Here is a 27,429-nt window from a genome sequence, read left to right on the forward strand (position 1 = left end):
TCCAGGACAACGTTCTTTATTGCTACCAGAAGGCTTTCATCAGTACAATGGCTCCAATACGATACCTTCCTCAGGGCTGTGGAGAGAGCTTACAATTGGGACAGGTCATTCTGAGAAACAGAAGTGTAACATGTAAAAGAGACAAGCTTTTAAAGGTTTTACTCTTGGTTAGAAGTTACATGAACACAAAACTCAGGGTTAGGGTCTCGGGGGTTTTTTTTTTTTGTTCTTTTTTTTTTTTTGTGACTGATAATTACACACCTTTCAAACCTCAGGCTGCCCCAGCACTTCACCACACAGTGCTGGGCACATGCTAAGCTTATAAACACATGGGAAAACAGAATTTTTTCGGCAGAATTTAAGGTTTACACTTGATTTAGAGAGTCAAGTGTTGGTGAATATCCACACTGAGTGCAACATTTCCTGGTGCAAACAAGAAAAAATACCGTTTTTGTTGAAGTGATACAAAATCTGTTAACTGCTTTCTGCGTTTGGAAACAGTTACTGCTTAACTGCAAGGTACAGAGCTCGGTGGCTGGCTGCCCTAGTGTTCTTCTAGAGTACATTCACACTCCTGTGGTTATTAAGTGTGGAACAGTTTGCAAGCATTGTTTTTGTGTTTTTCCTAACCTTTCATTTAAATCCAGTTTTTAAATATTATCACATTTAAACACCAAAGTGCTAACAAAACAAAAAAGGCCTTTTTCTTTAGAAAGAAAAAAAGAAACCTGTCATGATAGTACAGAACATCATGCACAAGACTTGCAAAGAATTAAAAGAGAAGCAAGCAGAAAGAAGAGCAAGGAGCGGATGGAAATCAGATCAGAGAGGTGTTAATTGGCTGGGAAACCTGGGACAACTCTGCACAACTCATGTGAGCTCTTGGACATGGAGAATGGGTTACAATACACAGGAGCAGAAAAACAGTGGAGCTGACAACACTAGAAGGAAACAATTTTTTGCTACTTTTTTTGTTCAGTTTTTGGGTCTTTTTAAATTTTTTATACTTTTTTGTGTTTTTAAGTGCTTAAATAGTGGAACTATAATTAGCCGCACAAGAAAAAAAAAATTCAAAAAAAGGGCTGGGATATTTTTTTCTGTTTTTTGGCTCCCTTCAGTTCAGCCTGACAAGGTATGGCCCCTTCTCCCCCCACTGAGAACACTACGCCAGGTTCTGCATGGTTTCTAGAGTAGTAGCTATGGCGCAGCGGGTGGTGTGCGCTCACAGCTACATAACAGACACTGGCTGTAAAGGTGGACAAGGGGAAACGTTGCCCTCCTGCCTCGAGACATCAGCGCTACAAACAGAGCCCATGTTTTCAAGAGCCACTACCTCTGGAGCAGTGTCTTCGTTGTAGAGACGCTTGATACCGTCGTAGAAGTCATCCACTTCCATCTCTTCCACTTTGCGCTTGGCAGAGGCTTGCTTGCAACCACTGGGAGCTGGCAGACGCTGGTAGAGCGCGGCTGTAGCTGTGACTGGCACTTCTGGCCTGCCGTTGTCCTTGGAGAAACCTGGCCCTGGGACAGAGGAGGGCTGGCATTTGAACACTCCTCTGTTACAGGTCACCAGGGTGTGCTGGAGGGGACTGTAGACATATACAGAATTGGGCAGCAGAGAAGACTGCAGAGTGGAAAGGTGATGTGCCACAAGCTCCCGGCAGTGGATCAGCTGTGAGCTATCCATCTGGAACGAGACAAGCAAAAACGTTGGCATTGCAGGACCGCTGCCGTGGAGAGGACTGGCGGTGCGTCAGGACCTAGGACTTTCTCCCCGGGATGTTTTTTCCGCGGTGCAGGGAGAGACCACGTGCATCAGGACACGCGGCTCCTGCCTTTGTCACCTACTGGCCACAGTCGAGCCAAACTTTTTGCAGAACTGCCCCAGCACCAGCCCCCCCATCCAGGAGCACAACCGTCCTCACAGGCGCGTTACTGCAGGCTGGGATCAGCAGCTACGCATCCCAGCCCCGGCTGGCCGTGTCCCTGGAGCACTGAGCGAGATGCAGCCTCTGGGGCGCCCGGTCCCTCCCTGCTGCGACGCCGGGTGCCAGCACCCCTCACCTGTGCCTTCTGGAGCAGCTCGATGATGAGAGCCAGCCAGTCAGGGAGCAGCTTCTCCAGCTCCAGGCTGACGATGGCCAGCGCCAGCATGGAGCCCTTGAACTGCAGCAGCTGGTAACAGGCCATGCAGTGCAGCAGCTGCTTGGTGAGCACCGCCACGTGCTGAGAGGGGCTCAGCTTGCGGAGGATGGTCAGAAGCTGAGGCCTGCTGGACACCGCAACTGCGTGGAACTGAGAGGGAAAACAAACACATGAGGCCAGGGGGGTCACCGACAGGCAGCCCCCCACGCAAGGTCAGGTCAGACCTCCAGAATGGCAACTGACGCATCTCTGATGCGCGGGGATCCTGCAGATTAACCCTCGAGGCAATTTTCAGATCATGGAAAGAGCAGCAGGGTGCTGAACCCACCAACAGCTTGGTGCAGCCTTTCTGGCAGGGCCTGCCATCCTGCACATCGTCTGTCTGGGGTCTCTGCAAAAGGCCATCCCCCTCCACCCTTCTCGACAACACAGGTTTGGCAGTTCAGCTGTCCCAGACAAAAATCCTCCTCAAGTAAGCCAAGAGGATGAAAATCAACAGAGAACCTCAGGACACTTTCCTTCCTTTTATCTTTCATCCAAGAATTTCATTCTCTGGCCATGTCTCTCTGCAGCAAGCACCGAGCACACCCACTGCCCAGCAGCCGGGCATTCTCCTTGGTTCCCGTCTCTCTCCCTGCCACCTTGCACTTAGCTTTGAGCAAAACCACCGGCAGTAAAGATTTAGGGGCAAGGTTTTCAGGAGCAGTGAGTCATAGTGTGCGGCTCGACATGCCTCAAGGCAGGGTCAGATTTCTGGATGGCAGGCCTGCATTTCAAAAACTGCCCCTGAAGTGGCACAAGTCTCCTCTGAAATTTTCTGGCAAGGCTTTTATTTTTACTTCAGAAACTACTTATATGGAGGAATTGCAACCACATCCTGAGGTCCTCACTACCCTGCAGGTAAGGTTTTTTTATACAGTCTTGATACAACTTATACTCTCTTGATACAATATTTACACCCATAGACACCAGAGAGAGTGCAAACAGCCCCTTATTTACAATGTGAAGGAAATCCAGTGGCGTTGCCATGTGAAGATCCCAGTTCAGTTTATCCAGGATAATCTTCTCCATTCTGCGAATTTCAGCTGGAGAACAACCACAGAAGCTATCCCGAGCCAACACCTTCAGTACTGGAATCCTCTGCAAAAGCCAACACAAAGAAGAAAAGAGAGAACCCATTATTATTATAAAAAAATCACAGAAAATGCTTCATTCCTGCCCTGGCAAGCGTCAGCTGCCACATGCAAGCAAAGACAGGACTCGAAGAGCATATATTCAGACAATGCTAAGGTACTAAGAACAACCCAAAAAAAGTTACCTCATCTTCCTCAATGGTCTTTGCAGCAAGGAAGAAGCAGCTGATTGCAATACAGTTCAAATACTTTGGACGGGCCTACAACACAGAAGAGCAGAAAAGTCACCCTGTGAGTGTGACACAGAAATGATGCACGCCCTATCTGCATGGACATCCTAAGAAGCAGGGTCCCAGCTGCCTGTGCACCGTGTTTTAGATCAGCAGGCTGACCTCCAGCTGCACCACGGCGGTGGCAAGCCGTGCCGAGCACAAAGCCATGCTCCGTGACGTCAGGCAGGACAGAGATCTGCCAGCCCCGTGATCAGAATTGGCACCCACTGAGGTGCAGCACTGGAGTGGAAAGAGCTCGTTTTTAGGCATTGGAGTAGAAACGGGAAGGAGAAAAGCAGAAGGGCCAGATTATCATCTGGCATAAAACCATGGCCATCCCACCTATCAGCAGAGCATTCAGTGCTGCTGGGGGTCAGACACAAAAGGAACAAAAAAAAATTAAAAAGAATTTTAAAATGCTGTCTTTGTCTATAGGAGTTAAAGCACCCATTTAAAAAAATAAAATAAAATACCACTAATGCTATTTCTTACTGCAGTTCTCAAAACCATGACCCAGGAATTATTGAGAGAGAGCTGGTCCCTTTTACAGTGAGTTGCATTAGGCAAGGTAAGTTGGATTTTAAGGGGAAAAAGTGATTTTTTTAATACGCATTTAAAAAAAAATGTATGGGCCTTGATGTAGGAGAATAAAAAGAAAACCAGCAGCGTGCATGGGCTTGTAGGTATTTGTGTAGTCCCTGTGATGGACCAGAGTAAGTGCATGCTCAGAATACAGCGTAACAGCTGGAGGTTTTACTCAGCAGCAATCCGTCCGTGGGCTCCTCCGACAAAGGGCTCCACTTCCAACATCAGTATAAGAATACCCCTGTTCTTAGTGGCTGGGGGCTAGGAAAGGAGAGGCGCTGCTTCTAAACCCTGTTACAGCTGAGCGGGCAGACAGCTGCAGAGCCATGCCCCCACCTCCTACAGCCTGCTGGCAACTGGTCCTCTTCTGTATACCTTATGGGATTCCAAAAGCAAAGGTAAGTGAAAATCCTGCATTGAATGTAAAAATGTAACCTAAACTGTTGCCACGATTAGTTCTTGCTGGGTACATTGTAGTAGACAGAACAGAGATACCTGGTAGTTTAGGAGATCCTGCACATTACTGTCATGAAATCCAGAAGGTTGTTTCAAGGAAGCCACAAGGGAAAGACAGGGGCTTGTTTCCAAATTAAAGATGTTTAATAATATTTAGCCACGGCTACTTAAAGGGACCTTGCTGTGCCTGGAGCTGTGGCTTCCTACCACCATTTGAACTTGAACTTAAATATTTGCAGGGAATCCACTTTTGGGGGATGGTGCATGTGCACGTGTCTGCATGTATGTTCAGGAATCACTGAAAGCGAAGAGAATAAATTCCCTCAGGGCAAGACTGAAACTTGTTCCTCACTACACAGACAGGTTAGAAGGAAATTACCAAGTGAGCATAAAAATTCTACAGCAATAAAGGGCTCCAGGTCAGTGTTCAGGGGAAAAAGAAGCAGATGTCTAGAGCAGGTTCCTACCATCTGGCAAGTTTATTCTTCCCATTAACAGTAAATATGGACCCTCTTTTTCCCAAGTGTGCCCTTTCTAGAATAACTGTGTCTTTTCCCAAAGCACATTAAGCTCCTGTCTCCCATCCTGGTCTCCTACAGGAGCCTCTATCTGCCTCCTTTGCTCCTCACCAAGGGGCGAGTGCTGCTGCGCACAGCTGCAACCACCGCCAGCTGAGGGTTAACTGGTGCTGTGCAGTCATCTACAGTGAATGCCGCTGGGCCCCCAGAGCGGGATGGTAAGAGCCATGGGGCAATTTCAAAGCATGTTCACAGTGACGGGAAGGGACACGTTGTTGTAATAATAAAATCCTGCACGGTAGTGCCTGGATTTAAAAAAAAGAAAAAAAGAGTTGAGCTACATCAGTGGAATGATGACTTTATGGGAGAAGAAAACGGGCAGGGAGTGTAAAGCCCTGAGCTGTTTGAATAATGCTCACCCAGAAGGAACACAGAACGAGCTGAAAAAACCCTGACAGAACACCTTTCCACATTCCTGCTCACTGCCTGAAGCATGCAGTGAACTCTTACTCATTTGCTCATACTCTTTGTACACTCTTTGGCTGCTGCAAATAACTGAAAGAAAAACTGTACTCACAGGCATTAACTGTTGGGGGATTTAAAGTATCTTTTTCCCACCTCAGTATTTCAGTAAATCAGCCAATTTAAGATCTTGAAAATAAATACTTCCATGACTTGTAACTTAAACATTATCAATATTTAATAGTATTTAAAGAGTAGGTTAAGGGATGATGTCATTTGCGTTATACTGAAACAAGTCACGTTGAAATTAAGTACACAGGCTGCAAATGTGTTTTTCAGCTTATATTTCCTAAGCTGCATTACTTACCTGGTAGTGTTAGTAATGAGATTAGACACGTGCAGATGAGGCTGCAGATTTGCCAAGCGCAGGCTGTAACTGAGCAAATATGGGAAGAGATAAGGCTACCCAAAGTCTGACTTCACAGCTCAAGGCCAGGGGTTTTGGGTTGGCCCATAGTTTGTTCAGTCGTTTGCATAGGTGCAAAACACACCCCCAAGCTCAGCGCTTCCTATTTGTCACCATGGCAGGCTTAGAGCACGACTGGCTGGCAGGCAGAAGAGCAACTGACCCCAGTTGCAGGTATCCCGAATGCTAATTTTTAACCTTTTTTTAACAGTTTCCGTGACATCCCAATCTTAAACCAAGCAGCCATGCCCGTTCTCCGCTCAGTACAGCGGTCGGACAGCCTCACTCCCACGGCTGGCACCCACGCTTGTTTCCTCCCTGTCTCCTTCACCTCTGCCCGTGTGAGCTTCAGTTCTCAGTCTGTCGGGCTGGCTGTAGAGCACCTCAGTGTCGAACATCAGCTCTCCCAAAAAGCACTCACCTCTGGCTGCATCTTCTCCCACCTCTTCAGTTTCCTGCACTAGCACGCTTGCCAGGCCCAAACCTGTCCTCATTTCTATGTGCCCTCCAGCTAGTTCACTGCTAGCCAGTGCTCGCAGCAGTTTGAGGTGATCCACATGAGACTAAATACAGTTGAAACGCCAGAGAAACTGAGAGATGGGAGCAGGGACTTTCCCTGACTTATCTGTAGGAGGGGGCACTGGGCCTACGTTTCTGACTGCGGGCTCATGGGCATTTCCTTTAGCTGCATGAGTCAGTTTAGTGTAAGGCAGAGACTCTTCTCTTGTCTTTTAAGGCATAACCTCTGCTCAGACTCTCTGAATAAGCCATCGCTAGCTGTAATTTAGGAGATGGGTACTGTGGGAGGGCAAATTCAACCTTCAAACCAGGTTAAAAGTGAGCATGTAGTTGAAGGGGAAGGGCGTGTCTTTTCTCTTAGGTTAAGATACGCTTACATGATGAGGTGCGTTACATGAAGGAAATGGGCAGAACAGAGGAGAAAGGGAAGAGGGCCTTGGCAGGTAAAAGCACTGGGTCAGTTCCCCAAGAACTGCGTGTGCTTGTCAATCAGCCTCCAGAAGTGCCTTGTGGCAGCGTGTGCTGTCAGTTTCATAACCCAAAATTTGGTGCCCGGAGTAGTGCAGGCAGCATCCTGTACGTGTGTGAGAAAAAAAGGTTGTGAGAGCAGAGCGGGGAAGCGAGCATTTCCATACAGCCATGCCACTGGGACTGCACACAGAAATAGCTGAGTGGGTATTAGGAATCTATTTCAGTTTATGTCTCTGCAAATATTTACCTTTACCACAGCTAAAAACCTGTCCAAAAGGCTGATGGCCAGGGCGAGCGTTTCTGGATAAAGGTGGAACTGGTATTTGAGCTTGGCCAGCCACTGAATGACCTCATCCCTCTGCTTTGGAGAAATGGCTACATCCTGTTGGAGAAAAAAAAAAACAAACTATTCTTAAACACAGGCTGAGCGAGGCAGAGAATACCAAACACTGTACTTCTGCAGGCATTATTCAGCACAGAAACAAAAGTGCCTCTTGGAAAGGTGGTGCCCTGAAGCAGCCTGAATTGCTGCTTTGTTCTCACTGTTACCCCCACCCTGAGAAATCTGCCCTGACAACTTTCCTCACAGCAACCTCAGCCATGGCTCAGAAATGTTACTCTGGGGAAAAGAGTAAGGGCATCTTGTAGGTTCTCAAGTACCGAGGGTATTGTGCAGCTCAGCTCTAGGACATTTCTTTTTTTAAACCTCCTTAGAACCACTCAGATACACAGACAAGCCCAGCTCGAAAAAAAGCAGACATGCCATGGCAGCCGGGCAGGTGCCCAGCTCCTGACAGACAGAAGATGGGAGGGAAATGAGTTGGTGTTTTCGAGAGGAAATGTTTGTTTTCCTTCATATCGTGGGGATATTTTTAGCTCAGAAACTGTTAAAAATAGAAAAATTCTAAACAGAGTTCACAAAAGACCTTTAGCGGTCCAGGTAACTGAGGGCTGGGGCAAAGCAGGTACAATTCCAACTAAAAACGGTTGGGTTTGTGGTTTTTTTCCTTTTTTGGCCTAAGTCACCATCATTGATCTTTTTGGACAACAGCTGAATTCCAGCCACAGGCAGACTAGTCACTGATATCAGACCTCTCCGGCTTGTGCTCTGAAATATCTACAGCTTCTGCAGAGCCTTTCAGTTCAGCCGAGCACACGCCTGGTCTTGCTCCAGCTGGGATTATTGGGGGTGATTAGCCAGGATGTGTCCAGAAGCAAGAAGCGAAGCCAAACCAATTTCCAGTGCTACGACAGGGTCCTTATGCTCTCTGCAGCGGTTTGGCTGCTGCCGAGATGGCTTAAAAGAACGAAGCCGAGTGAAACGCCAGGTTACTGTGGAAAAGAAAGTGAAGGGCTTGCACAAACAGAAATCGCTGCTGGGCCGGGCTGTCGCTGTCCGCCCAGCAATAGCAGGGGGGTTGGAAAGCAGCACAGTTTTAGAAGCTGAAACACCCAGCACTGACGCAGAGGAAGTACTTCAGGCCCCATCCTTCACCAAGCTCCCTACCATACGCCTCGCACAGCTCTGCTGAAGCTACTCCCTCGGAGCCCAGAGAACTGTGAAAGCAGAGCACTGGAGGCAGAGCTGGAGCTCCAAAAGGACGCCAGCTTCGCACCTTGCTAACACCTTACTGCTTGCAGCACGCCATCCTTACGCTGTGCTTTATTTCCCACTGGTGCCGAGCTCCCCTCCACCACCACATGGGACAGAAGGGGTGAGGGCGGCCGGGCTCAAGCCCTGGAGCTGAATTCCAGGCTCTGGCCGTGTTACTGCTGGGCACAGGCACAGGTCCCACCAACAGGCAGTCACAACAGTTCCCTTGGAAAAATTGAAGTGGTAACGCTGCTACTGTGGCAGTGATCTGGGCTAAAGACACAGGGTTGTGTAATCAAAAGCCGTTTCTTCCAGCTGTACTGGCTGGTCATATTCAGAGATACTACCTCTGCCTGCACAACACGCCTTCAGTGCTCCCTCAGGTGCTCCTGAGGTGAACAAAGTCCTGCCTCGTTTTCTCTTCTGAAGCCCTGACTGTGCGACGGCGTCAGCAGGACTGTGCCCTGCTCCAAACGCCCCCCTGGTCACAGCTGGGACCTCCGGACCCACCTGGCTTACTGTGGCTTTTTTAAAAAAGCACCCGGCACTTGTCAGGGGAGAAGAACGGAGTCCTCGACTCCAAGCAATAACGAGTCTAAAAGCGTGAGTGCAGCTCACGGGCGGAACCCGAGCCCCGCCAGGGGCAGAACTCCTGCTGCCTTGTGCTCAGTCCAGAAACGCTAGCTGGAAGCACACCGGGGCTACAATGAATGCACTGCACAGCAGTAAGGAGTTTATTAAATGCTCTGCTAATAACACCTGATTTTGGGCAGTGGGATCGGGACCTAGAATGTCTCTGGGGAGAAAACAGGCACACCGGTGTGTGAAACACTGGCTGTCCGTGTAGCACAGTTAGCACGTAGCAAAGCGAGGCCTGCACAGGTGAACCTGAGACACTGTCAGGAAAGCAAGGAGTGGTGGCTATGATGAACTTCCCCACCGCTCTATTCATTGCACCTATTTTTAAAAGGAAGGCGACAAAGCCATACAAAAGGGCGTACAGCCCCAGCCAGGTTTGGACAGTATTGCAGACTTCAAAGGTTTCTAGCAGCTTAAAGGATTATTTTGGAAATGCAGCGGCTGGGTGAATCCAGGAGGTAAGCTCTGTGTGTCTATCGGTGACAAGCCACACCGAAACCATCCCAGCGAACAAAATAAACATGATTTAAAAACCTCCCTATGACTCCTAAATCACAGCCCTGGCCCAGCAGCTTCACCGGTGAAGCCAGCAAGGGCGGGCTTGGGCCCTTTGTCAGCGAGGGGAGCGGTGCACCGCCACTGCTGCAGCAACAGGACGCTGGCCTGTCTCCCCTACTTGCTAGACAGCTATATCCTATACTACACACTATATATATACACACCTATGCGCTACATACACACTACACAACTTACTCCCCTCTTGCTATGAATTTGCTGCAGCGGGGTGAAAATGGCATCTCTTCTGCTCCTGGCTGGGGCAGCAGAGCCGTGCCCCTCGCCCCAGCACCCGGGGTGGGGGGGTGTCCATCCACCTCCCCTCCCCGCTGGCAGAACCAGGCATCGGCTTCAGCAGCTCCAGCCCGTGTACGTCCTGGCTCAGCCCTGCCTTCCTTCTGCCTGCCAAGGCGAAAGGTTGTGCCTTCTCCTAAAAACAGCATCTGTGAAGCGGGGCAGGAGGCCTCAGATCATCTTGCTGTGCTGCTGCCCAGTCTTCAGTCCTCCCAGGAGCCATCCTTGTGTCTCCTCGCTCTTCGTGGGCACTGAGAGGCCAGAAGGCAAAATTTTGGACTCGGGTGTTAGCTTTAAGTGGTGAGGCCACAACGGAAAGAACAGCAATGTACACCCAGCCCCTGGTAGCAACTGTCCTTTCCTTGTGAAAAAAAAAAAAGGTGTTTAGCCTAAACCACTGAATAACAGAGCGTCTCTAAGCAAGACACGAAGTTCAACCAAACAACAAACAGCCCCACTCGGAGCACCACGGTCCTCGAACGGAACAACTGCAGGGTGAACCCATCCAGGTGCACGCGACAGAGGGAAGGCTTCAAAGCCAAATCTGGCTTCTTAAAAGCTGTCAGGGGGAGCAAAGGAAAAGAGCTGAGCTCTGAGCTCTGTTGTGCTGTAACACCCAGCCAGCGGGACCTTTCTCTGCTCCGGTATCTACGTGCTAAAGGTGAGGGGGTGGAATTCCTTCCTGCAGAAAGTTGTGGTGAAGCTCAGCCTCCCATCAGCACCATTCCCCGGTTCATTACAGCCCGATTTAAGAGACAGGCAAGGGAATGAGAACTGTTCCCACTGAGTTTCCTAGACAGATGGATCAGTCAGTTTGGATTAACCCAAAGGTGTACATCTGTCATCCTAGCATCATGAGTAAGAAATACAGCAGTGTAAAATTAATTAAGCTGTGAGGTCACTGTTCCTTTAGTTATACAAAATCAAAAGCAAAAATGAGACAGGGCTGTGGTTGAAAGTAAAAAAAAGTCCCTCTGGGCTGGAAAGCAAAAGTTCCTCTGTTTTGAGGTGCTTTCCGACAGACATCTTCTGCCACTCTCTGCCTCTGGTCATCTCTTTGTCTTGCCACCACAAGTCTGTGTTGTAGATCGTATCTCCAGGGTGGAAGAGCACGACGACCTAATGCAAAAGTTTTAATTAGGGAAAATTAAACGGCGGGGGCCCAGGCCTCAGGACAAGCCCCTCTCCCAGAGCAGCCCGAGCCCGTGCAGGTGCCCAAGAGCTCTCCTCTGGCCAAATATCTCTGCAGCTATTTGCAGAGGCGCCGCTTGGCTCGACCCCAGCAGGAAGCCAGCAGGCAGCTGCACGGCACATGGGGGATTTCAGCGCCGGTTTGCTCTGCAGGGACAACCCCGTGGCGCACAGGCAGGACTCTTGTGTGCCAAGTGCCCGACGGGGTTGTGCTGAGAGTGAAGAGGCGCAGTGCTGCTGCTGCACTGCCTTAAAATAATGCTTTCAAACTGCCCCACGTGATTACAGCCGTTTGCTCACGGCTCTCTCTTCACCTGCCCTGTGCTGGGGACCGACAGTGCCGTATAACGTGGCAGGCTGAATGCTCCTGCAGCAGGATTCAGCTCTGCTCTTTAACTGTGCTCCCTTCCTCCGGCTCCATCCAGCTTCCCCCTGCTTGGCACCGCCATAAAATAATGACGAGGTTTCCGCAGCTCCTTCCGCTCCTCCACCTGCAAACGCCTCCGGCCCCAGGAGGTCAGCTGGAGCAAGGGATGGACTGCTGCATGCACCGAGCCCTGCCTGCACCACCTCAAAACGTGAAAGCTGAGGACCCCAACAGGACCACCAGATGTTGGTGAGGCCTTGGCCATGACGAGAAGCACCCAGAGCTGATCTGCTCCCCACTGACCGACACCCCAGCCTCCTTGTGGCAGGGCCTGCTGCACGCTTGCAGTATGAGACAGGAGGGCCAGAGGTCATGACTCGGGCTCCACTGTGCTTGCACAGCACAAATCAGCTGTAAGAACACCTCAGGACTTCTGGAAAATGCAGTCTAAAAAAAATATTCTCTCTGAACTCAAACATGACTCAATTTTATTGCTGCTTAATCTAAGAAAAACACCTTACCTGATAATTTTTTTTCTTTACTGTCTGCTGTCCCAGACAGAGATGTTTTGCTCTTTCCCCTACTTGTTTCTGCCTGTTCCTGCTGTAGGCCCATCTGGGAGCAAGTAGGTGACCTTTATCAGGACTGGGAGGCTTCGGAAAAGGGCAGCAGCAAACATCGCAGCCAAATCGGTACCTATTTGGGTCTCGGGAGCGCCCGTTTGACACCAGTGACCCCCAGCCAGGCCCGCTGGGTCGCTTCCCGCTCGTACCAGCTGGGAATTCGAGGTGCTCTCCTCCTGACCGGCTTCAGAAGTGGTGACCTGCAGGGTGTGCGTAGGGCCCAGTGGGGCAGCAAGGAGCTCAGGCAGCGCAACCTCCCTCATCTGCACGCTAACGCGCACGAACTCCGGGCGGAGCGGTTACTGCGCAGCGTACCAGGAGAGCTGACCGCGGTCAGCTCGCGTTGTTTCCCCAGACTGGTGGGTCTGTCAGTCTGCGATTCACCCGCAGGGCACACGGGCACCAGAAAGAAGGTTAAAAGACCTACCCAAGGGCACGTGGTGAGGCAGCGGAAAAACTGAGTAAACTGAGGTCTCCTGGTTCCTCAGCGTGTACAGGGGACAAACAAGAGGACAAACAAGAAAGAAACGGAACAAGCAGCAAAGGAGAAATGATAAAAGTGTACTTCTAAATGAAAATAAAGATCTTGGCTTACACACCTCTCTGCTGCAAAGTTACTTGGTAACATGCAGAAATCAACCTTTGACCAGTCTTAACTGCTTGATTTCTCAAGCTTTAATGACATGAAAACTTCTGAATGTCATCTGCATATTGTGTAACCCAAAAGAAAAAGAAAAAAGAAAAAAAAGGAAAAAAAAAACCAACCAAATAGATTCAGAAGCACTGGGAGGGTTCCAAACTCAGCCCACCTGCTTTTTAAGGCTGAAAAGCCCCTGTGACATCTGGCTTTGATATACTGCAAATAGTTGAAGCCAGCAGCGTACATCTAAAAGAGGAAAGCTAAAAGAAATACACATACCATTAGGGAATGGGAGCTTTCAGGCAAAAACTGAAAACTAAACAAAAGAAATCATGTGCACTATCAAGACAGAAGTCCGCAACGGATTCTGCATCCTGTACTAAAAGTGTAAAGTGTCTTCCTGTTTCTGTACCCAAGGGTTTCTTTCTTCCTTTCAAAGATCTCAACTCTAGCACATATTTAGAAACTGAATTTTTGTTTTTAAACACTAGAAACAAAAAATGTCTCCCAAAGAGTCAAAACAGAAAGTTTCCTCCTGAAAAAGTACTTGTGGCGTACCTCCAATCTGATCTCTGGTTTATTTGCACAGGCACTCACGTTTTCTCATTTGCAAACCAGATGACTCCGTTAAAACTCAGCCCGTAGTCAGTCTACCTTTGCAGCAAGGAATGGAAAGTTACACGTGCTTCAGGCTGCCAGATCTGATACACGCAGGGACGCGGATCTCCTGACTGCCATGGGAGATAAACAGCAGCTTCATACAAGTGAGGGTTTAGGCTACTGCAGAAGTCCTCAGAAGAGAAATCGATGTTAGGGAATGTGACCTTCTTCCAGCTACTACAGAAAACAGGTAATTCACACTGAGCTTCAGTGATTGCAGCGTTGCCAAAATGCGTACTGCACAAGGGAAGGAACACGTGACAATTTGGAAAGCCGGGTGTCAGGAACTGGAGGAACAGAAAGAAGCATTTTACGTGACTACAGATGCAGGGTTCTCAACGACTGGCGTGGCAAGCCAGGATTTCCCCAGAGCTGACGGCTGTGTTTATGTTCTCCCTTAAAGCTGACCTCCCTGTATTTTATACACGTGCACCCAGAAATTTCATTGCAATTTAATGATTATTTACTGCTAGAAGACACTTAATACTGGGGCATTCTAGCTGTTACCTCGACACCTGAACTGACACGTAGGCAGTGCAACGACAACAGTTTTGGAGGTGGGAATCGTGTGAAATTGCACGAGGGGAAACTCAGCTGCAGGGACACGAAGGCCTCAGCGTGCCGTGGGCCGGGACCTCATCTCAGGGGGTGATAGTATGGCCCCGCGATGGCTGCCTGATGCCGGCCATGCCTTCTGGGCCACCCACCAGCACCAACTTCACCAGGGCAGGATGGTTTCGTCCCTGTGAGATCTTCGCCCAAGAATCTGCTTCGGTTACGCTCTGTGCGTCCCTAGCTGTCTCGTTGTACTATAATCTTATCTCGCTCCGTGATAGTCGCTGGTTTACCATAAACCAGGGTCCTACATCGTATGGGGCCTGAAGACAGCCACAAATAGTGTCCTCGACACCCCTGACAACCAGGTCACGTGTTTGGAAACCTAACTGTGGACTAACAAAACTAACGCTGAGCCTTTAAAAACGTATTTGTTCCTACAGAACTGCAGCAGTGTCTTGTTTGCCAGGGAGGAAAACCGACCACGGCACTGATTAGCTTTGACAAGCGCTGGCTGACGTACTTGTTCGTGCGAACATTTTGTGTGAATCAATACGAGCAACCCTGGATCAGCGGGGTTATTTCTGTCCACACCAGCAGCAGCGCTGCAGAAACACTGAGGCTAACTCTCATTTCTCATCAACTGTCCTCTCATTTCACAGTCTGTTTTAAACAAACCTCATGGAGCTCACAGGCGTTTTTGAGTGCACGCGCCAGACAGATGCCGGCTCTGCAAGGAGCACAAACGCAATTCAAGCTGGATAAAGCAGTGGGTAACCTGGCCCAACCTCTTAGCTGGCCCTGCCCCAAAATTTGGGCAGGAGGCTGAACCACAGACCAGGGCTCTTCCTGAAGCAGGCAGTGCCATGCTGAGTCAGACCCTCATCCGGCCCGGGTCACTACAGCTACAACCTGCCCCGCACACCTAGGTTGATTCGCAGCAGAGAAAAACAAGGTGGCAAAGCCAGGCCTTCCCCGTGGATGTGCTGCTGCAGGAGGATGCCCGAGCTAGGCAAGCAGTAATGGTTCGTGGGACAAGACGTCGCTTCATGTGGAAAGCAACCAGCACTTCAGCGCTGTTAGTAGTGAACTCAGTCCAAGAGAATGAAGCCGCTTCTCTGAACCATTGCAGAGCTGGTGCCCGCTAGAAATGTGTGTTAATTAATCCAGGCGCTTTGTGAAATGAGTTTAATTACACCAGTACATGTACGTGCTTTCGCAGGCCGCGTGTCCTGCGCCCCGACTGCGGGTCTGTCCCTCGCAGGGAAAAGCACCCGCTTGTTTCAGAGGCGAATTTTCCAGTCTCAGGCAGAAGGTGACCCCTCATGCAACAGCCCGAGTTGTTCCCCAAAAATACACCGGAGGACACTCTCATTCATGCCTTTACCGAGATGAAGGGTGTGAAGAAGAGACGTTACCTGATTGGGCTGAATTTTCGGCACATGTGCTTTCCACATTTGAGCTTCCCTAGAGATTGCCGTCTCCAGAAGGAGAGACAACCTCTGGCTCTCCAGGGGTCCTGAAAACTTCATGGTAACCCTTGGATCCACCTGCCACCCAGCTGGATACAGCTACCTGCAAAACCAAAGACAGCCTGGTGAGATGCAGAGCTGCGCCCACCTGGTAAAAAGAGCAAAAGAAAACACGAAAGTGACTGAAGCTGCAGGGACTGGAAGAGGCTCGTCTGTAACGCAGACAGCGACCAGCCAAGCGCTTGGCAATCCCTCCCAAGGAAACCCAAAGGGGATGTCAGTGAGTTGGCTGCCCTGGCCCCAGCCCCCTTAAGTTAAAACCAGTTGGCCCAGGAAGCTGTGACTGACGTTCACACGTTTGTCCGACATCCTGGCCCTGGAGTCTCGTTACTTTCCTCAGCCATGGCAAGTCCTGTGCAAAACAGAGCGACGTTTGTTTGGGAATTTGAATGATTTACGAGCCGAAGCGCGACCAAAAGAGCAATGTTTTCCCTCTCTACAGTACGGTTTGTAGTTTCTCACAGAAGAGCCCCTAAAGGGGCTCTCCTGGCCCCCCATCGGCCTGCCTGGCATTAACAATGCACCAAGAACCTCTAACTTTGAAATTAAAAACAAAACACAGAGAAGTTTTTTTCTAAGATTCCACCTTGTACTTTTAAAGAGAGAGAAGATGATCCGATCGAAAAGGTTATTCAAGTTGTGCTAATATTTCCTGCCATTACTCTGTCTGCACATTTCCTGACAGTATTAGATCACTTAGGCAAAACGATTCTGCCCTGAAGGGTAAATCCATGGGAAAGTTATTTAAACTTTCAATTCCTTTTGTGAGCTCTTATGAAATCTGCAACAGGTGAACATTGGCCAAATCCTAACCAGGGTATTTCATAAAGAGCAGCCTGTTAATACAACAGCTTACGCCGCATTTACAGGAAATAAGGCAATGCACTGAAAAAGAGAAAATGAGCAAAGTTCGCCGTGAAAACAAAAAGACTTGACTTGCTGTAGGTGACAACAGCAGCTCGGAACAAAAGAAGGTCCGGTGTCATCGCAGGTTTAAGGGACGTGCAGAACTACCACTTCTGTTACTTCACAAAGGTGAAGTCAACATTCACACGGAACCTGCACGAGACACAGAGCAGCACTCGAGTCCCACTCGCAGCCATGTAGATTTTAAGTGGCAAAAACTTTGAGGCCTTTGGTACCGAACAGAAACCCCTCTTTACTTGGCTTTTACAAAAAAAATGCTTCTCCTTGAGGACGGGCGAGGCAGCGCTAGCTCGGCCAAGCCCTGAGAAGCTTCCTCGCCCCTCAGTGTAAGGGCCCGAGGTGAATGGGACCATACACGAATTTTTGGCTGGAGGGAACGCCTTGGATCAGGACTCCTGACCAGCTGGAAATGCTCTGCAGTGTCTCAAAACCGCCCCCACCGGCCCCAAAATGGTGAGTTAATTATCCCTGCGGACTAAGTAACCCCTCCTCAAGGTTCGCAAGAAAAATTGCAGGCCAAAGCCAGCATCCTCAGGTGCTTTCTTCTGCTGTGACAGATGGCTGGTCCCACTGTAATTATGACAGAAATGGGTTTCCCGGTCCTCTGGGCCCATCCTGGTCTTGCTCCTGTCTTTTTTCCCAGTTTGGGCCACGGGGCTGGCTCCAGAGACCTTTCCAGAAAATGTCCCTTTGCTACCCCGATCCCTCCCAAGGCTCTCCCTGGGCTGCAGTGGCCGGTCAGCGTCACAAGCAGTGACGGCAATGGGAAAAGAGGAGAAAATAACCTTTCCTTTCTGCAGCAGGGAGGTAAACCAGCGAGGGCTGAGGCACAATAACCTTTATAAGGAAAAAAAGAAGAATGACGCGCTTGAAAGTTTTCCTTGGAGCGAGAGTGGTGCGCAGACTTTTCCAGCACCGAGAGCACACCAGGCAAGTCGCCAAGCACCCCGAGGGCTGAAGCTTGTTTGCATCTAAATTTACATAGCTCTTAATCAGATAAATGCACACCATTAAAATAAAAAAAATTACAGCGTGCCCTACGTGTATGCAGTTCTGCAACTACCTGCTCCAGAGCCCCACAGCTGCAGGAGAAGGAGAAGCTGCGACAGTCAGATGAGGCCGCCACAGACTAACTCGCCCCCGCTTTCTGCCTCCGTTTCCCTGATTTAAAATAAAACTCAAGCTCCAGGGTGGTTTTGTTTCTGTGGTCACTTCGGGAGTTTTGAAGCCACTGTTCAAAGAGCTCTCAGTTTCTTAATCTTTAGTGGAAGGTCAAGTGGCTCCACTCACATGTCTTAAAGAACAGTTGGAAAGTTAGGAAGAGGGAAGGGAGCCAAGTGAATGCATCGGCTTCGGTTTGATGTCTCCTGTGAGCAAAGCCGCATGCTGCAGGCTGCATCTTGCTCTGAAATTCGAGAGTCAAATCTCTGGCATGAGGTTTTCACTGCGAGAGGCGTTAAAGTCACCAGCTTGTCCATTAAACACACGCCGAGCGGGGCCATAAGACGTAACCCATCTCGCGAAGATGTCCCTGCTCGATCCAAGCTCCGAGCTGACGTTCCTTGAAGAGTGCTTTCAGCTTCCCCGAGCCGCGCGCTGCCGAGCGCTGCAGGCTGCAGTTTTCAGAAGCAGTTCGGTGTTCGCTGGAACTGGGGCCGCCGGCCACCCAGCCGCTTTTTGGTCTGGGGCGGGGGGGGTGCTTGTGCAGGAGGCAACGCAGCTGATCTGTAGGCTTTGTGATCGCTTGCACTGCCAACAGAAGGCGGCTCTTGCAGACAAAAGGTGCAGCGGAGGAACGAATTACCCTGAATTATCCCGGCAGAGCGAGCTCTGCGTTCGGCTCCCCATCGTCCCTGCCTCGCCGCAGCTCTGCTGTGCCAATGTAACAGCCATGCACTGGGAATGGGATCGCCAAAATCGTTCAGGGCAATTACGAAAACCTCTTTTGTTTTGCAGTGGTTTTTTGTCATAGATCATTTCAGAAACAGAGAATAATAATAAAGGACAAGATTTCTAGGATGAGAGGCAGCCTAAGAGCTGTTGCCTTTATTTCGCATATAAAGCCAGGTGGGCATTCTGGGCAGGAGGGGTTATTCCAACAGAGCTCAACCACCACGGGCGTTTCTGCAGACCTCGTCAGTATTTTCAGCAGCCAGCAGCCAAATCTGCTTCGGCTGCAGCGAGCAATAACACGATCTTACAGATGACCCGAAAACAAGACTTTTCGGGGTGGGGGAGGACGGCGAAGCAGAAGGAGGAGAGGAAGGAGACTGAGCCCCTCCGAGCTCCAGCCGGCCATCTGTGATTCCCAGCGATCGAAACGTAGTGTGCACTGCTAGAAGGAACCATCTCCCTGCGAGTTGTGATTAGAAATTTCAAAGCTGTGGGCGGGGGGTGGGATGGATGTTAATTTTAGCATCTGGGGCTTTCTCTCGGCTTAACTCCTTCCTCACAATTTGCTCCAGGCAGGAGGGGATATCTACAGCGATGCCTAGGTCTGAGAGGGAAAAATCAGCAGGCATACACGTCCTTTACAGTTTTTACATCTTTTTCATTGCGGGTAACAACCCTAAGAGGACAACGCTCCCGTGAATGCCTCACTGCTGGAAATCAATGCCCGGCTTTCTGGCCTTTCAACTCGACAAAGCACAACAAGGGATAGCTGCGGAGGACAGGCAGGGGTTAAGAGCAACGTTCGGCTGTTTGACTTGTGGAAAGTAAGGCGTGCTGTAGCCTGGTTAGTGGAAATAGCTGGACAGAGATGTGAGACAATATATGTGAGCGTTTCCAAGTTAAGTGACCAGGGGAAAAATGTTTGGGGATGCGGTTTCAAATTTCACCATCTCAATAAGCAAGTGGATGGGCAGTGATGAGCTGACTTCTGTGGAATGAATTAAAATTAAAATTCATTTCCCCCAGAGAAATGTAGGGATCTCAAACGCAGGCATCCCACAGGTAAGCATACGATAGCGCACCTTTACCAAGCGGCGCGTCAGCTTGTGTGTAAGCAGCCAACAGACCTAAATTCCGAAAGAGGCAATTTTATTCGGGCTAGAAATGAAGAGGGCCCTTGCCATTTGTCTGCATGACTCACCCAGAGCTAACTCCCACAACCTGCTACAAAGGGAAGTCTGTAAGATATTTTGGCAGCATCTTTCAGGCAAGCTCATGTTCATCACACACTCGCCACTTCTTTTCCTCCAACCAGATTTTTCCATGGAGTGTAAACAAATGTGACCTCATTTTAGTGCTGGCTTTCCAAATTTAAGAACTTCTCCAAACATCTCGAGGATTCGAGATTGATACAAGCGTTTCCCTATTTAAGGGACGCTGAAATGACGTTTCCCGTGGTAGGGACTTCCGAAAGCAAGGCAGGAGATGAACCCCTGCCTGAACTCGCAGACAATGTCCCCATTCTTTCCCCTGAGAGGCAGGCATGTTTCCAGATCCCTCCTGCCCTACCCCTTCTCCAATGGTGCCTGCTGAAAACGCAGGACGAGGTTTGCAGCTCCTTTTTGTCTCGGCCAAGAGTCCGAGCAGCACGTGCCCAGAAAGGCCTTTGGTAGCCGATGGCTTAAACTGTGCTGTGCCACAGCGCGCCGGGTGATGCAAACAGGCTGCTTCAATCAAGCTCCTTCCCCTTCTGAGGCACCGTGTGGCAACATCCCAAGCCAACTGCGGATAAAAGGTGAACGCGGGATCCAGCCCTAGGAGAGCAGCTCCAGCTGCATAACGTATGTGTTTGATGCAAAGAGAAGATGAAATTCAATATACTTTAATGAGTTCTGCTTTGAGATTTTGGTTTATTTGAACCTAAAAATCAAAGGAGAAGTTATTAACTGATGGAGGCTCTTTGCCTGCATGGATTAAATTAAGCAAAAACAAAACCCGAGCGAACCAAACCCCCTCTATGCCATTTTATGAATGCCTGCAAAAGAAACGCTTACATTTTATACTCCTTTAGCACTGCGGGCTCATCATCTGGCTGCTGATAGGCATGCAAGATGCCTCTTGAAGACATAAACTCCTCACAGTGCTTATTAAAGTCAGCCGCGGGGCTCAGGCGAACGTTTTGGTAGGAAACGGCCCCGCTATTGCCTGGCACGCAGATCTCCGTCCTCGGAGAGACGCGCTGCCAGGCCAGGGACGTGACCACACCAAGTGACACCCAACTGTGGGGCCTCGCGGGGACAAGGCCCCCGCTCATCGGGGAATGCCCAGGGACCCCGTAAGGAAGGCAGAGGTGGCTGCTGCTGCTGGGGAAGGAGGTGAGAGAAGCCACAAGGCTGCCGGTCAGAGGAAGCTCTAACGAGCGTAACGAGCTGCCCCTGATTAGGGAGGGTCAAGCACCCGTTAGCCAGTGCTTGGGAGAAGCCTATATAAGAGGGCAGCTTGCAGAGCACAGCCACTTTGTAGGGTGAGTGTGAAGAAGGGGGCTGCTAACCCTGCACCACGGGAGGGGCTCAGGTATGGCCGTTCCCCGGCAGGTGTGGGAGCAGCAGCCCCTGTGAGGACCGAGGCTCCGAAGCAGCCCGAGCTTGGGACAGGCACAAGGGCAGAAGGGAGATGCAGGATTTCCTGCTGGCAGCCACCTAAGGGCTCCCAAGTACAAAACAGGCTCACCACCCTCAGGGTTGTGGGGGAACCAGGCGTGCCGTCAAGCGCAGGATCTGGGCTGTACAAGACCACCAGGAAAAAAGGTGAGTGACCGTAACAGGTGACTTTCTGATGGCATTTCAATAAAATGGGCCTGAAGTGGAGTCACCTCCAGCACCGGCATGTGAACGAGGAGGTTTCTACAAGGTACTCTTATGGAGAAATGCCCCAGACCCTTTCTGGGAAACCAACAAGCTGTGGTGCCTCTTGGAGGTGCCTGTAGTCCACGCATGGAGCATGGTAGATAAAGGTGAGGAGCTGGAGATGCGGGTCCTGCTGCGGGGCTGTGATCCTGTGGGGGTGGCTGGAGTGCTGCAGCGGAGTGACCCAGGTTCCTTTGGGAAGGCCAGGATGGGAAGGTGAGGGGACTTCAACCACCCCAACATCTGCTGGAGAGGCGACACAGCAGGGAATAAGCAATCCAGGAGGTCGCTGGAGTGCACTGACAACCTCCTGGCCAAGTGACAGGAGAAGCAGCAAGGAGAGGAGCTCTGCTGGACCTCGTGTCCCCCAGCAAGGAGGGGCTCACTGGGGACGTGAAGTTCCCAGGCAGCCTTGGCTGCAGTGACCGTGAGACGGTGGAGCTCAGGATCCTAAGGGCAGGGAGAAGGGGAAGAAGCAAGCTCACAACCTGGGATTTCAGGAGAGCAGACTTTAGCCTCTCAAAGATCTGCTCTGCAGAGTCCCAAGGGATAAGACCCTGGAGGGAGCAGCTGGAAGAGCAGTGAGGTGGCCTAAAAACCAGCCACCAGCTGGGCCCAGCAGCTGATCTGTGGCACTGTGGTAATGAGTGGTATACCCCAGGTGAGGCCCCAGATTTGGGACCCCCAAGGCCAGAGCTACTGGGGGGTCTCCAGCCAAGGGCCACCACCGTGATGAAGGGACTGGAGCATCCTTCCTCGCAGAAAAGATGGAGCTGGACCATGATGGTTTCTGAATCCCTGCCCACCCCAGCCAGCCTGGGTTTTGTAGGCTTCAGGCTCAGCAGTGGTGAGGACGCAGCTGTGTGCCCGGAGCGGCTCATCAGTTCTGCAGGCACACACAGCCTCTGCAAATGCTGAAAGCAGAGCAGGAAGCTTTAAAAAAAAAAAAAAAAAACGGGGGGGGGAACCAAACCTGGCATTATGTAATGTCTCGCTGCTAGCCTCCTCAAAGGAAAGGCAACACATGCAGAGCACGATCCGCTTCTCCCACTGCCAGCGTAACCTCTTCTAAATCACAGCGAGCTGGAGGAAGTCACTCCGAGGAAAATCAAGCTCACAAAGTCTAAGAGCGAGTGGCAACTTCAGAAAACAGGGCCAGAGGCTGTCCTGCTTATACAAGCTAACTCTCTGCAGACAAGGGCCGACAGGCTTTCAGGATGCAAGGCATCACGCACCACCTTTTGCACAATACAATCCCCCGAAACCAAATAAATACAATGCCTCCGTGGGCAAAAAGGCTGGAACAGGACTCGGTGATAGCGCTTTGTCTTTTGGAAGCAGTCATTAACACAAACGAACAGCAACAAAACCAAACAAGTTCTTACCCAGTTCAACACCCACATCCAAAAAAACATGCAACTACAATGGCTCGATTCCCCTCTCGACAACAACAAAAGAAAATGTTATCTGAAAGCATAAGTGCTCACCAAGGCCAATATTTTGCTCTGCAGACTCTGATTGGCTTCAGGGTAAATTATCAGTGATTACAGCTAATACCAGGATACAGTGCGAGGCACTAAAAAGAGGTAATTATGAGGAAATGAGAAATTATCTGCTGTAGAAACAATAGATCAATTATGAGGTACAGCACAGTAGCTGCGGAGCAGCATTCTTAAGCTCTGAGGGTACTGTCTCCTCTTTCTCATTAACCAAAGAGAACCCACAGTTATAAAGCTTAATTATCCTCCAGGAGCATAAGCTTGCTGTCTAATTAGCTTCTTGTTGAGACAATATAGAAAAGGACCTAATTCCAGTTGTCCACAAAATAGGATGGCACAGGCTCGTCTCTCCCGCCCAACCAGCATGAGTTTAATAGCCTCAGTATCCCTGATTCTGGACCTAAAACCAAGAATCCTCGGCCCAAAACAAGCTCAGAGAAGAAACCCTGGGTATCCATGAAGAAAACAGCGTGTCCAGCCCCTGCAGAGCACGTTGTGCAGAGTCCCCCTTCGCTGCTATCACACGTACAGGCACGTTTGTGGCTCTTCCCTGAAGGGAGGCTGCGCTGCGCTTGATGGCAATGTTGTTACGGCAGTTGTGTCCTTAAAGGAAGCCGGCTTTTCAGCTGCTTGGCAGCCGTCACGAGCAGTTAAACCCCAAGGTTTACAGTCAAAATTACAGTGGGAAGGTAAGCGTTGAAGATTTGGGGGATCAAGCCAAGAGACCAGTGAAGCCAAGAGCTACCCCTGCAAACGACCAGGATCTGTGGATGGCAACAGCGCACCAAAAGGCACAGCCTCTGGCAAACGGGTCGTGCAGCACCTCCCATCATCCCGGCACAGAGCACGTTTGATGTCTGGGCTGCTGAGCAAAACAGAGTATCTGCAGTAACATGTTATTCGTCAGGGAGCTTGTAGGGGAGTTTATTGCATACCGAGTGCAAATCCCCTTTATGGCTACCAAAACGGCATTGGTAATGTTTGCAGTTAGCAAACACACGGGAAGGGAAAATTTGAGACTGCATCTGTCTTGTACTCAAAAGGGAGACACCCGATATTTTCCTCACATCTGAGTGACTTCATCTTGCTTTTTTGGCCTTTGAAAACAGCTATTATTGTCCTGAATTCTGAAAGAAACTATTCTCTATTGTCAGTGAACCAGAACCCCCCTTGAAATCCACCTCCTTGATGGGTTTCCTGCTGCTTTGCAGGAGCAGGTGACAGCAGCTGGGTGTGTGGCATTCTCGGCCCCACTGGAAGCCCTGGGAGCTAAGGGGACTGCTGCAGTTTGCCCCTGGTCACGAGAGGACCTTTGGGTCCCATGGTTGGGTTTCACTCTGTCTGGAGACGCGCGATTTCTAACCAGAACTTGCTCCTTGCTCAAGCAACCAAGTCCTAAGGGTTGTCGTTCGGCAGCAAGAACGCTCTGACTAGTTTTGGTGAAGCCACTGGTCCTGCTCAGCCTGTACTGAACTCCTCTCCGGAAGGCTACAGAGCAGTGCGAAACAAACGGCAGGCTGTGCACCTCCTCGGTCACCCAGGTTAAAGATATAATTTATACCTGTGTGACAGCTGCACCAAATCTCACTTCCTAAAAAGCACCACATGAAAAACATGAAGATTAAACCTGCAAATACAGGTGCTCCTGAAAATCCAGTTCAGTGTGAGGTCATGTTTAGCTACTGCTTTTTAACAGGGTGCTGCTGTGGATGTGCAAAGGAAAGCACCCTTTGTGTGGCCCCTGGGGGGGGACGTGTGCTGAAAGAAGCACCACACCAATGCTGCGCATGTTCTCGCTCCTTTGCCTGTGCAAGGTAAGCTGGGGAGCAGGTAAGAGGGGAAAATGTGAGAGACTGAAATTACAGGGGTGATGCTACAAGCTGCAAACGCCTGGGTCCAGCTACGGACTTGAAAAGTTTATCCCAGGGCAATGATATGCAAAGACATCAAGTGGCCTCACATTTGGACTGATGTGTATTTAAACCAGTAGGTCTGTCTGGATTGTTGTGATAAATAATCTGAAAGCAGGGAGATGACACATTTTGGAAGGAAAACGTTGACTGCACAGCAGCGTTAATGTAAGATGGCAGCCACGTAGCTGTGGGTGCCGCGCTGCCCCAAAAAACCTAGGTCCCAAGCCCTGGCTTGCCTGTTTCCTCATACAAAGCCGTGCCACGGCCTCTGGGGTGCAGGATTAGGGACGGGTGAGCTACAGCTGCTTCCCTAATGCAGAGCTTCGGGAGCATCCATGGGGGTCGGCTGCAGCCCCGTGGGACAGAGGGAAAGCCCGGCCCCAGCAGGCATCCTCAGAGCAGCACCTTTTGTGCAAAGACAGAGCAACATCTGTCAGTCGTGCAACAACGCTGGGACAGAAGCCACCTTGGAGAAACTTTAAATAAGGACAACCAATAAGCAAACAAAGCTCCGGACTGCGCCAGAACATACAGAACAGGAAGAAGGCAGGAGGGCCATGGTGAAAGGAGCGTCTGAGATGGGTTCTGCCGAATACCAAACTATACGCGAGCTCTGAGTAGGGATGCAGGGTAAGCTGAAGTATAGATACATGTGGAAGTTCACCTCCTGCTGGGGCGAGGCCAGCAGATCGGCTTCCCATATCCAACACCAGGGTCCGTGCAGCCCCACGCCCTGGGGATGGGGGCGAGCCACCCCCAGCCCCGCCAGGCGGCCATGCTACTGTCAGAGCAAACCTGGGTCATCTGCAGGGCTCTGACAGCGAGCCCTCGGGATGAGGAGACGGAGCGGCTCGCTTCTGGAGCCGAACCGCTGCCCAGCTGGCAGAGCCCGTGGGCGGGGGGAGAGGTGGGCACAGCCTCCCGCCCCCTGCGAGGCGGGGGGGGGCTGGCAGCGAGTCCCGCACCGCTCCGGCTGCCCGGCCCCGTGTAAACACGGCGCTACACGTTCAGATGGAGCCTCCTGCCTGCCCCCAGGGGCAGCAGCAGGCCGGCGCAGCCCGGCACGACGCGCACAAAGGCTGGGGCCGGGGGGCGCTGCCTCAGGGGCACGCCGGGGCCTGAGGGGGACGCGAGGGGAGCCCGCCCGCCGCCCCCCGCTCCCGCCCGGCCTCACCTCCCCTGCGCGGCGGCGGGGTGCCCGGCGGGGCCCGGCCATCAGCAGCCCATGGCGGGGCGGCGGCGGCGCCGGGGGCTCCTCCGCGGCTTCTTCAGCTCCGGGCGGGCCCCATGGCCGGGGCCGAGAGGAAGAGGAGGGAGGCGGCGGCGGCGGCCGGCGGGTTCATGTCGCCATGGCGGGGCGGCGGCGACGGGCTGCGAAGGGAGAGGCGGGCCGCCGCCGCCGCCGCGCGGGGGTCGAAAAAAAATAAAATAAAAATAAAATAAAACGGGGGGGGAAGGGAAGGAGGGGAAGGGGAGCGAGAGGCAGCCCGCAGCCAGGCGGGGAGAAGGGGAAGGGGCGGCGCTGCGGCTCCCCCCAGGCTCTGCCCGCCCCCCGGGCGGGGCCGCTGCGCTGACTGGAGGCGGTGGCGGGAGCCGCGGGTTCGAGTCCCGCCGCCGGTAAAACGCTCCCCGGGGGGCGTGAGGAGCAGCGGCCACGGCCGCGGCTGGTACCTGGCACAAAACCCTGGCGATGTGAAGGTGAACGGTAAAACCCGGCCGTGCCGCTAGAGGTTGAGATTGAGAGAGAACAGCGAGAAGTTGGAGCAAAGGCAACTCATTTTCTGTACGCTCCTCCGGTGTCTGCAGCTAGGAGCCGGTCAGATGGCACACAAAGGATTTCCTCCGCAGATAGTGACATAAATCATGTGGAGAGAGACCACTGAGCGTCTTTCCTATTTATTTCCTGACAAATTAATCCTGAATCGGTTTGGTAAAGATGTGTGTCAGGCTTTTTTTAAGCCTGGTAACTGAGGAAAGCTCTTTTCCTGCCTTTGCATAAGGCAGATCGCTTGCCGAATCCAAGCCTGCTGCGCCCTGCTCCCCTCCGTTGTTCTGCCTTTTCCCCTTTGTAATGGGATAAGAAAGTGCAGAAATGGCAAGAGCCACTGGAATTTTACCTAGCTGTGTCCCAGTTTTGCTCTGATTCTTCAGGGCCTCGCTGTCTGCATTTCAGGAACCTGTAAAGCTGCTAGGGCTTTCCAAAATCTCCCAGTCTGTGGGCAGTTTCTGGCCGTGACCGAGGGAAGATAACTGAGCTGATGCTCCCAGCTGGGAGATTCTCGCCGGAGGTCTGCCCGGCACTGTCCCAGAATTGTTCCCCTCCCACAGCTCCAGGAATTTGTGTGCATTGTGAGTATTTGCTCAGGGGACTTCTTCCAGGGCCCCTTCCAGAACATTTTGCATGCCAGCGCAGAGAGCCCGAGGCAGTGCGGCACATCCCCAGCCCAGCAGACTGTGGGATCGATGTTTTGGCAGAAACCTCTCATGCTCGCATAGCGCAACAGAGCGCCTTTTATTCCTCTCGCGTTGGATATGCCCTCAGCTGGATATGTGTGATTACAGTCCTTTGTCCTCAGTCGCAGTAGGAAGGGCCTGCTGAAGCAGCGCCCAGCCG

The 27,429-nt window shown here is 51.2% G+C and overlaps 1 protein-coding gene across 1 annotated transcript; it reads right to left on the reverse strand.

The window, feature by feature from the left end:
- Positions 1-26,357, reverse strand: CCNI (cyclin I). The gene is made up of 7 exons (XM_035539283.2): positions 25,990-26,357; positions 15,564-15,720; positions 7,275-7,409; positions 3,464-3,538; positions 3,145-3,285; positions 2,065-2,295; positions 1-1,687 (listed from the first exon to the last, which is right to left on the reverse strand). Exons 2-7 carry the CDS (start codon positions 15,675-15,677, stop codon positions 1,229-1,231), a joined length of 1,155 nt encoding a protein of 384 aa, XP_035395176.1. The 5' UTR covers positions 15,678-15,720; positions 25,990-26,357; the 3' UTR covers positions 1-1,228.
- Between the last annotated feature and the right edge of the window lie 1,072 nt (positions 26,358-27,429).

Source organism: Cygnus atratus, chromosome 4 (assembly GCF_013377495.2).
Source record: "Cygnus atratus isolate AKBS03 ecotype Queensland, Australia chromosome 4, CAtr_DNAZoo_HiC_assembly, whole genome shotgun sequence".
In the NCBI taxonomy this organism is placed as follows: Eukaryota; Metazoa; Chordata; class Aves; order Anseriformes; family Anatidae; genus Cygnus; species Cygnus atratus.

Excerpts from the sequence above, each read along its gene's own strand:
- CCNI (XM_035539283.2), bottom strand. The coding sequence starts at position 15,677 with ATGAAGTTTTCAGGACCCCTGGAGAGCCAGAGGTTGTCTCTCCTTCTG. Across the intron at positions 7,410-15,563 it reads CGAAAATTCAGCCCAATCAG|GATGTAGCCATTTCTCCAAA; the intron begins GTAACGTCTCTT and ends TTTCTCCAACAG. Across the intron at positions 3,286-3,463 it reads AGACCATTGAGGAAGATGAG|AGGATTCCAGTACTGAAGGT; the intron begins GTAACTTTTTTT and ends TGGCTTTTGCAG.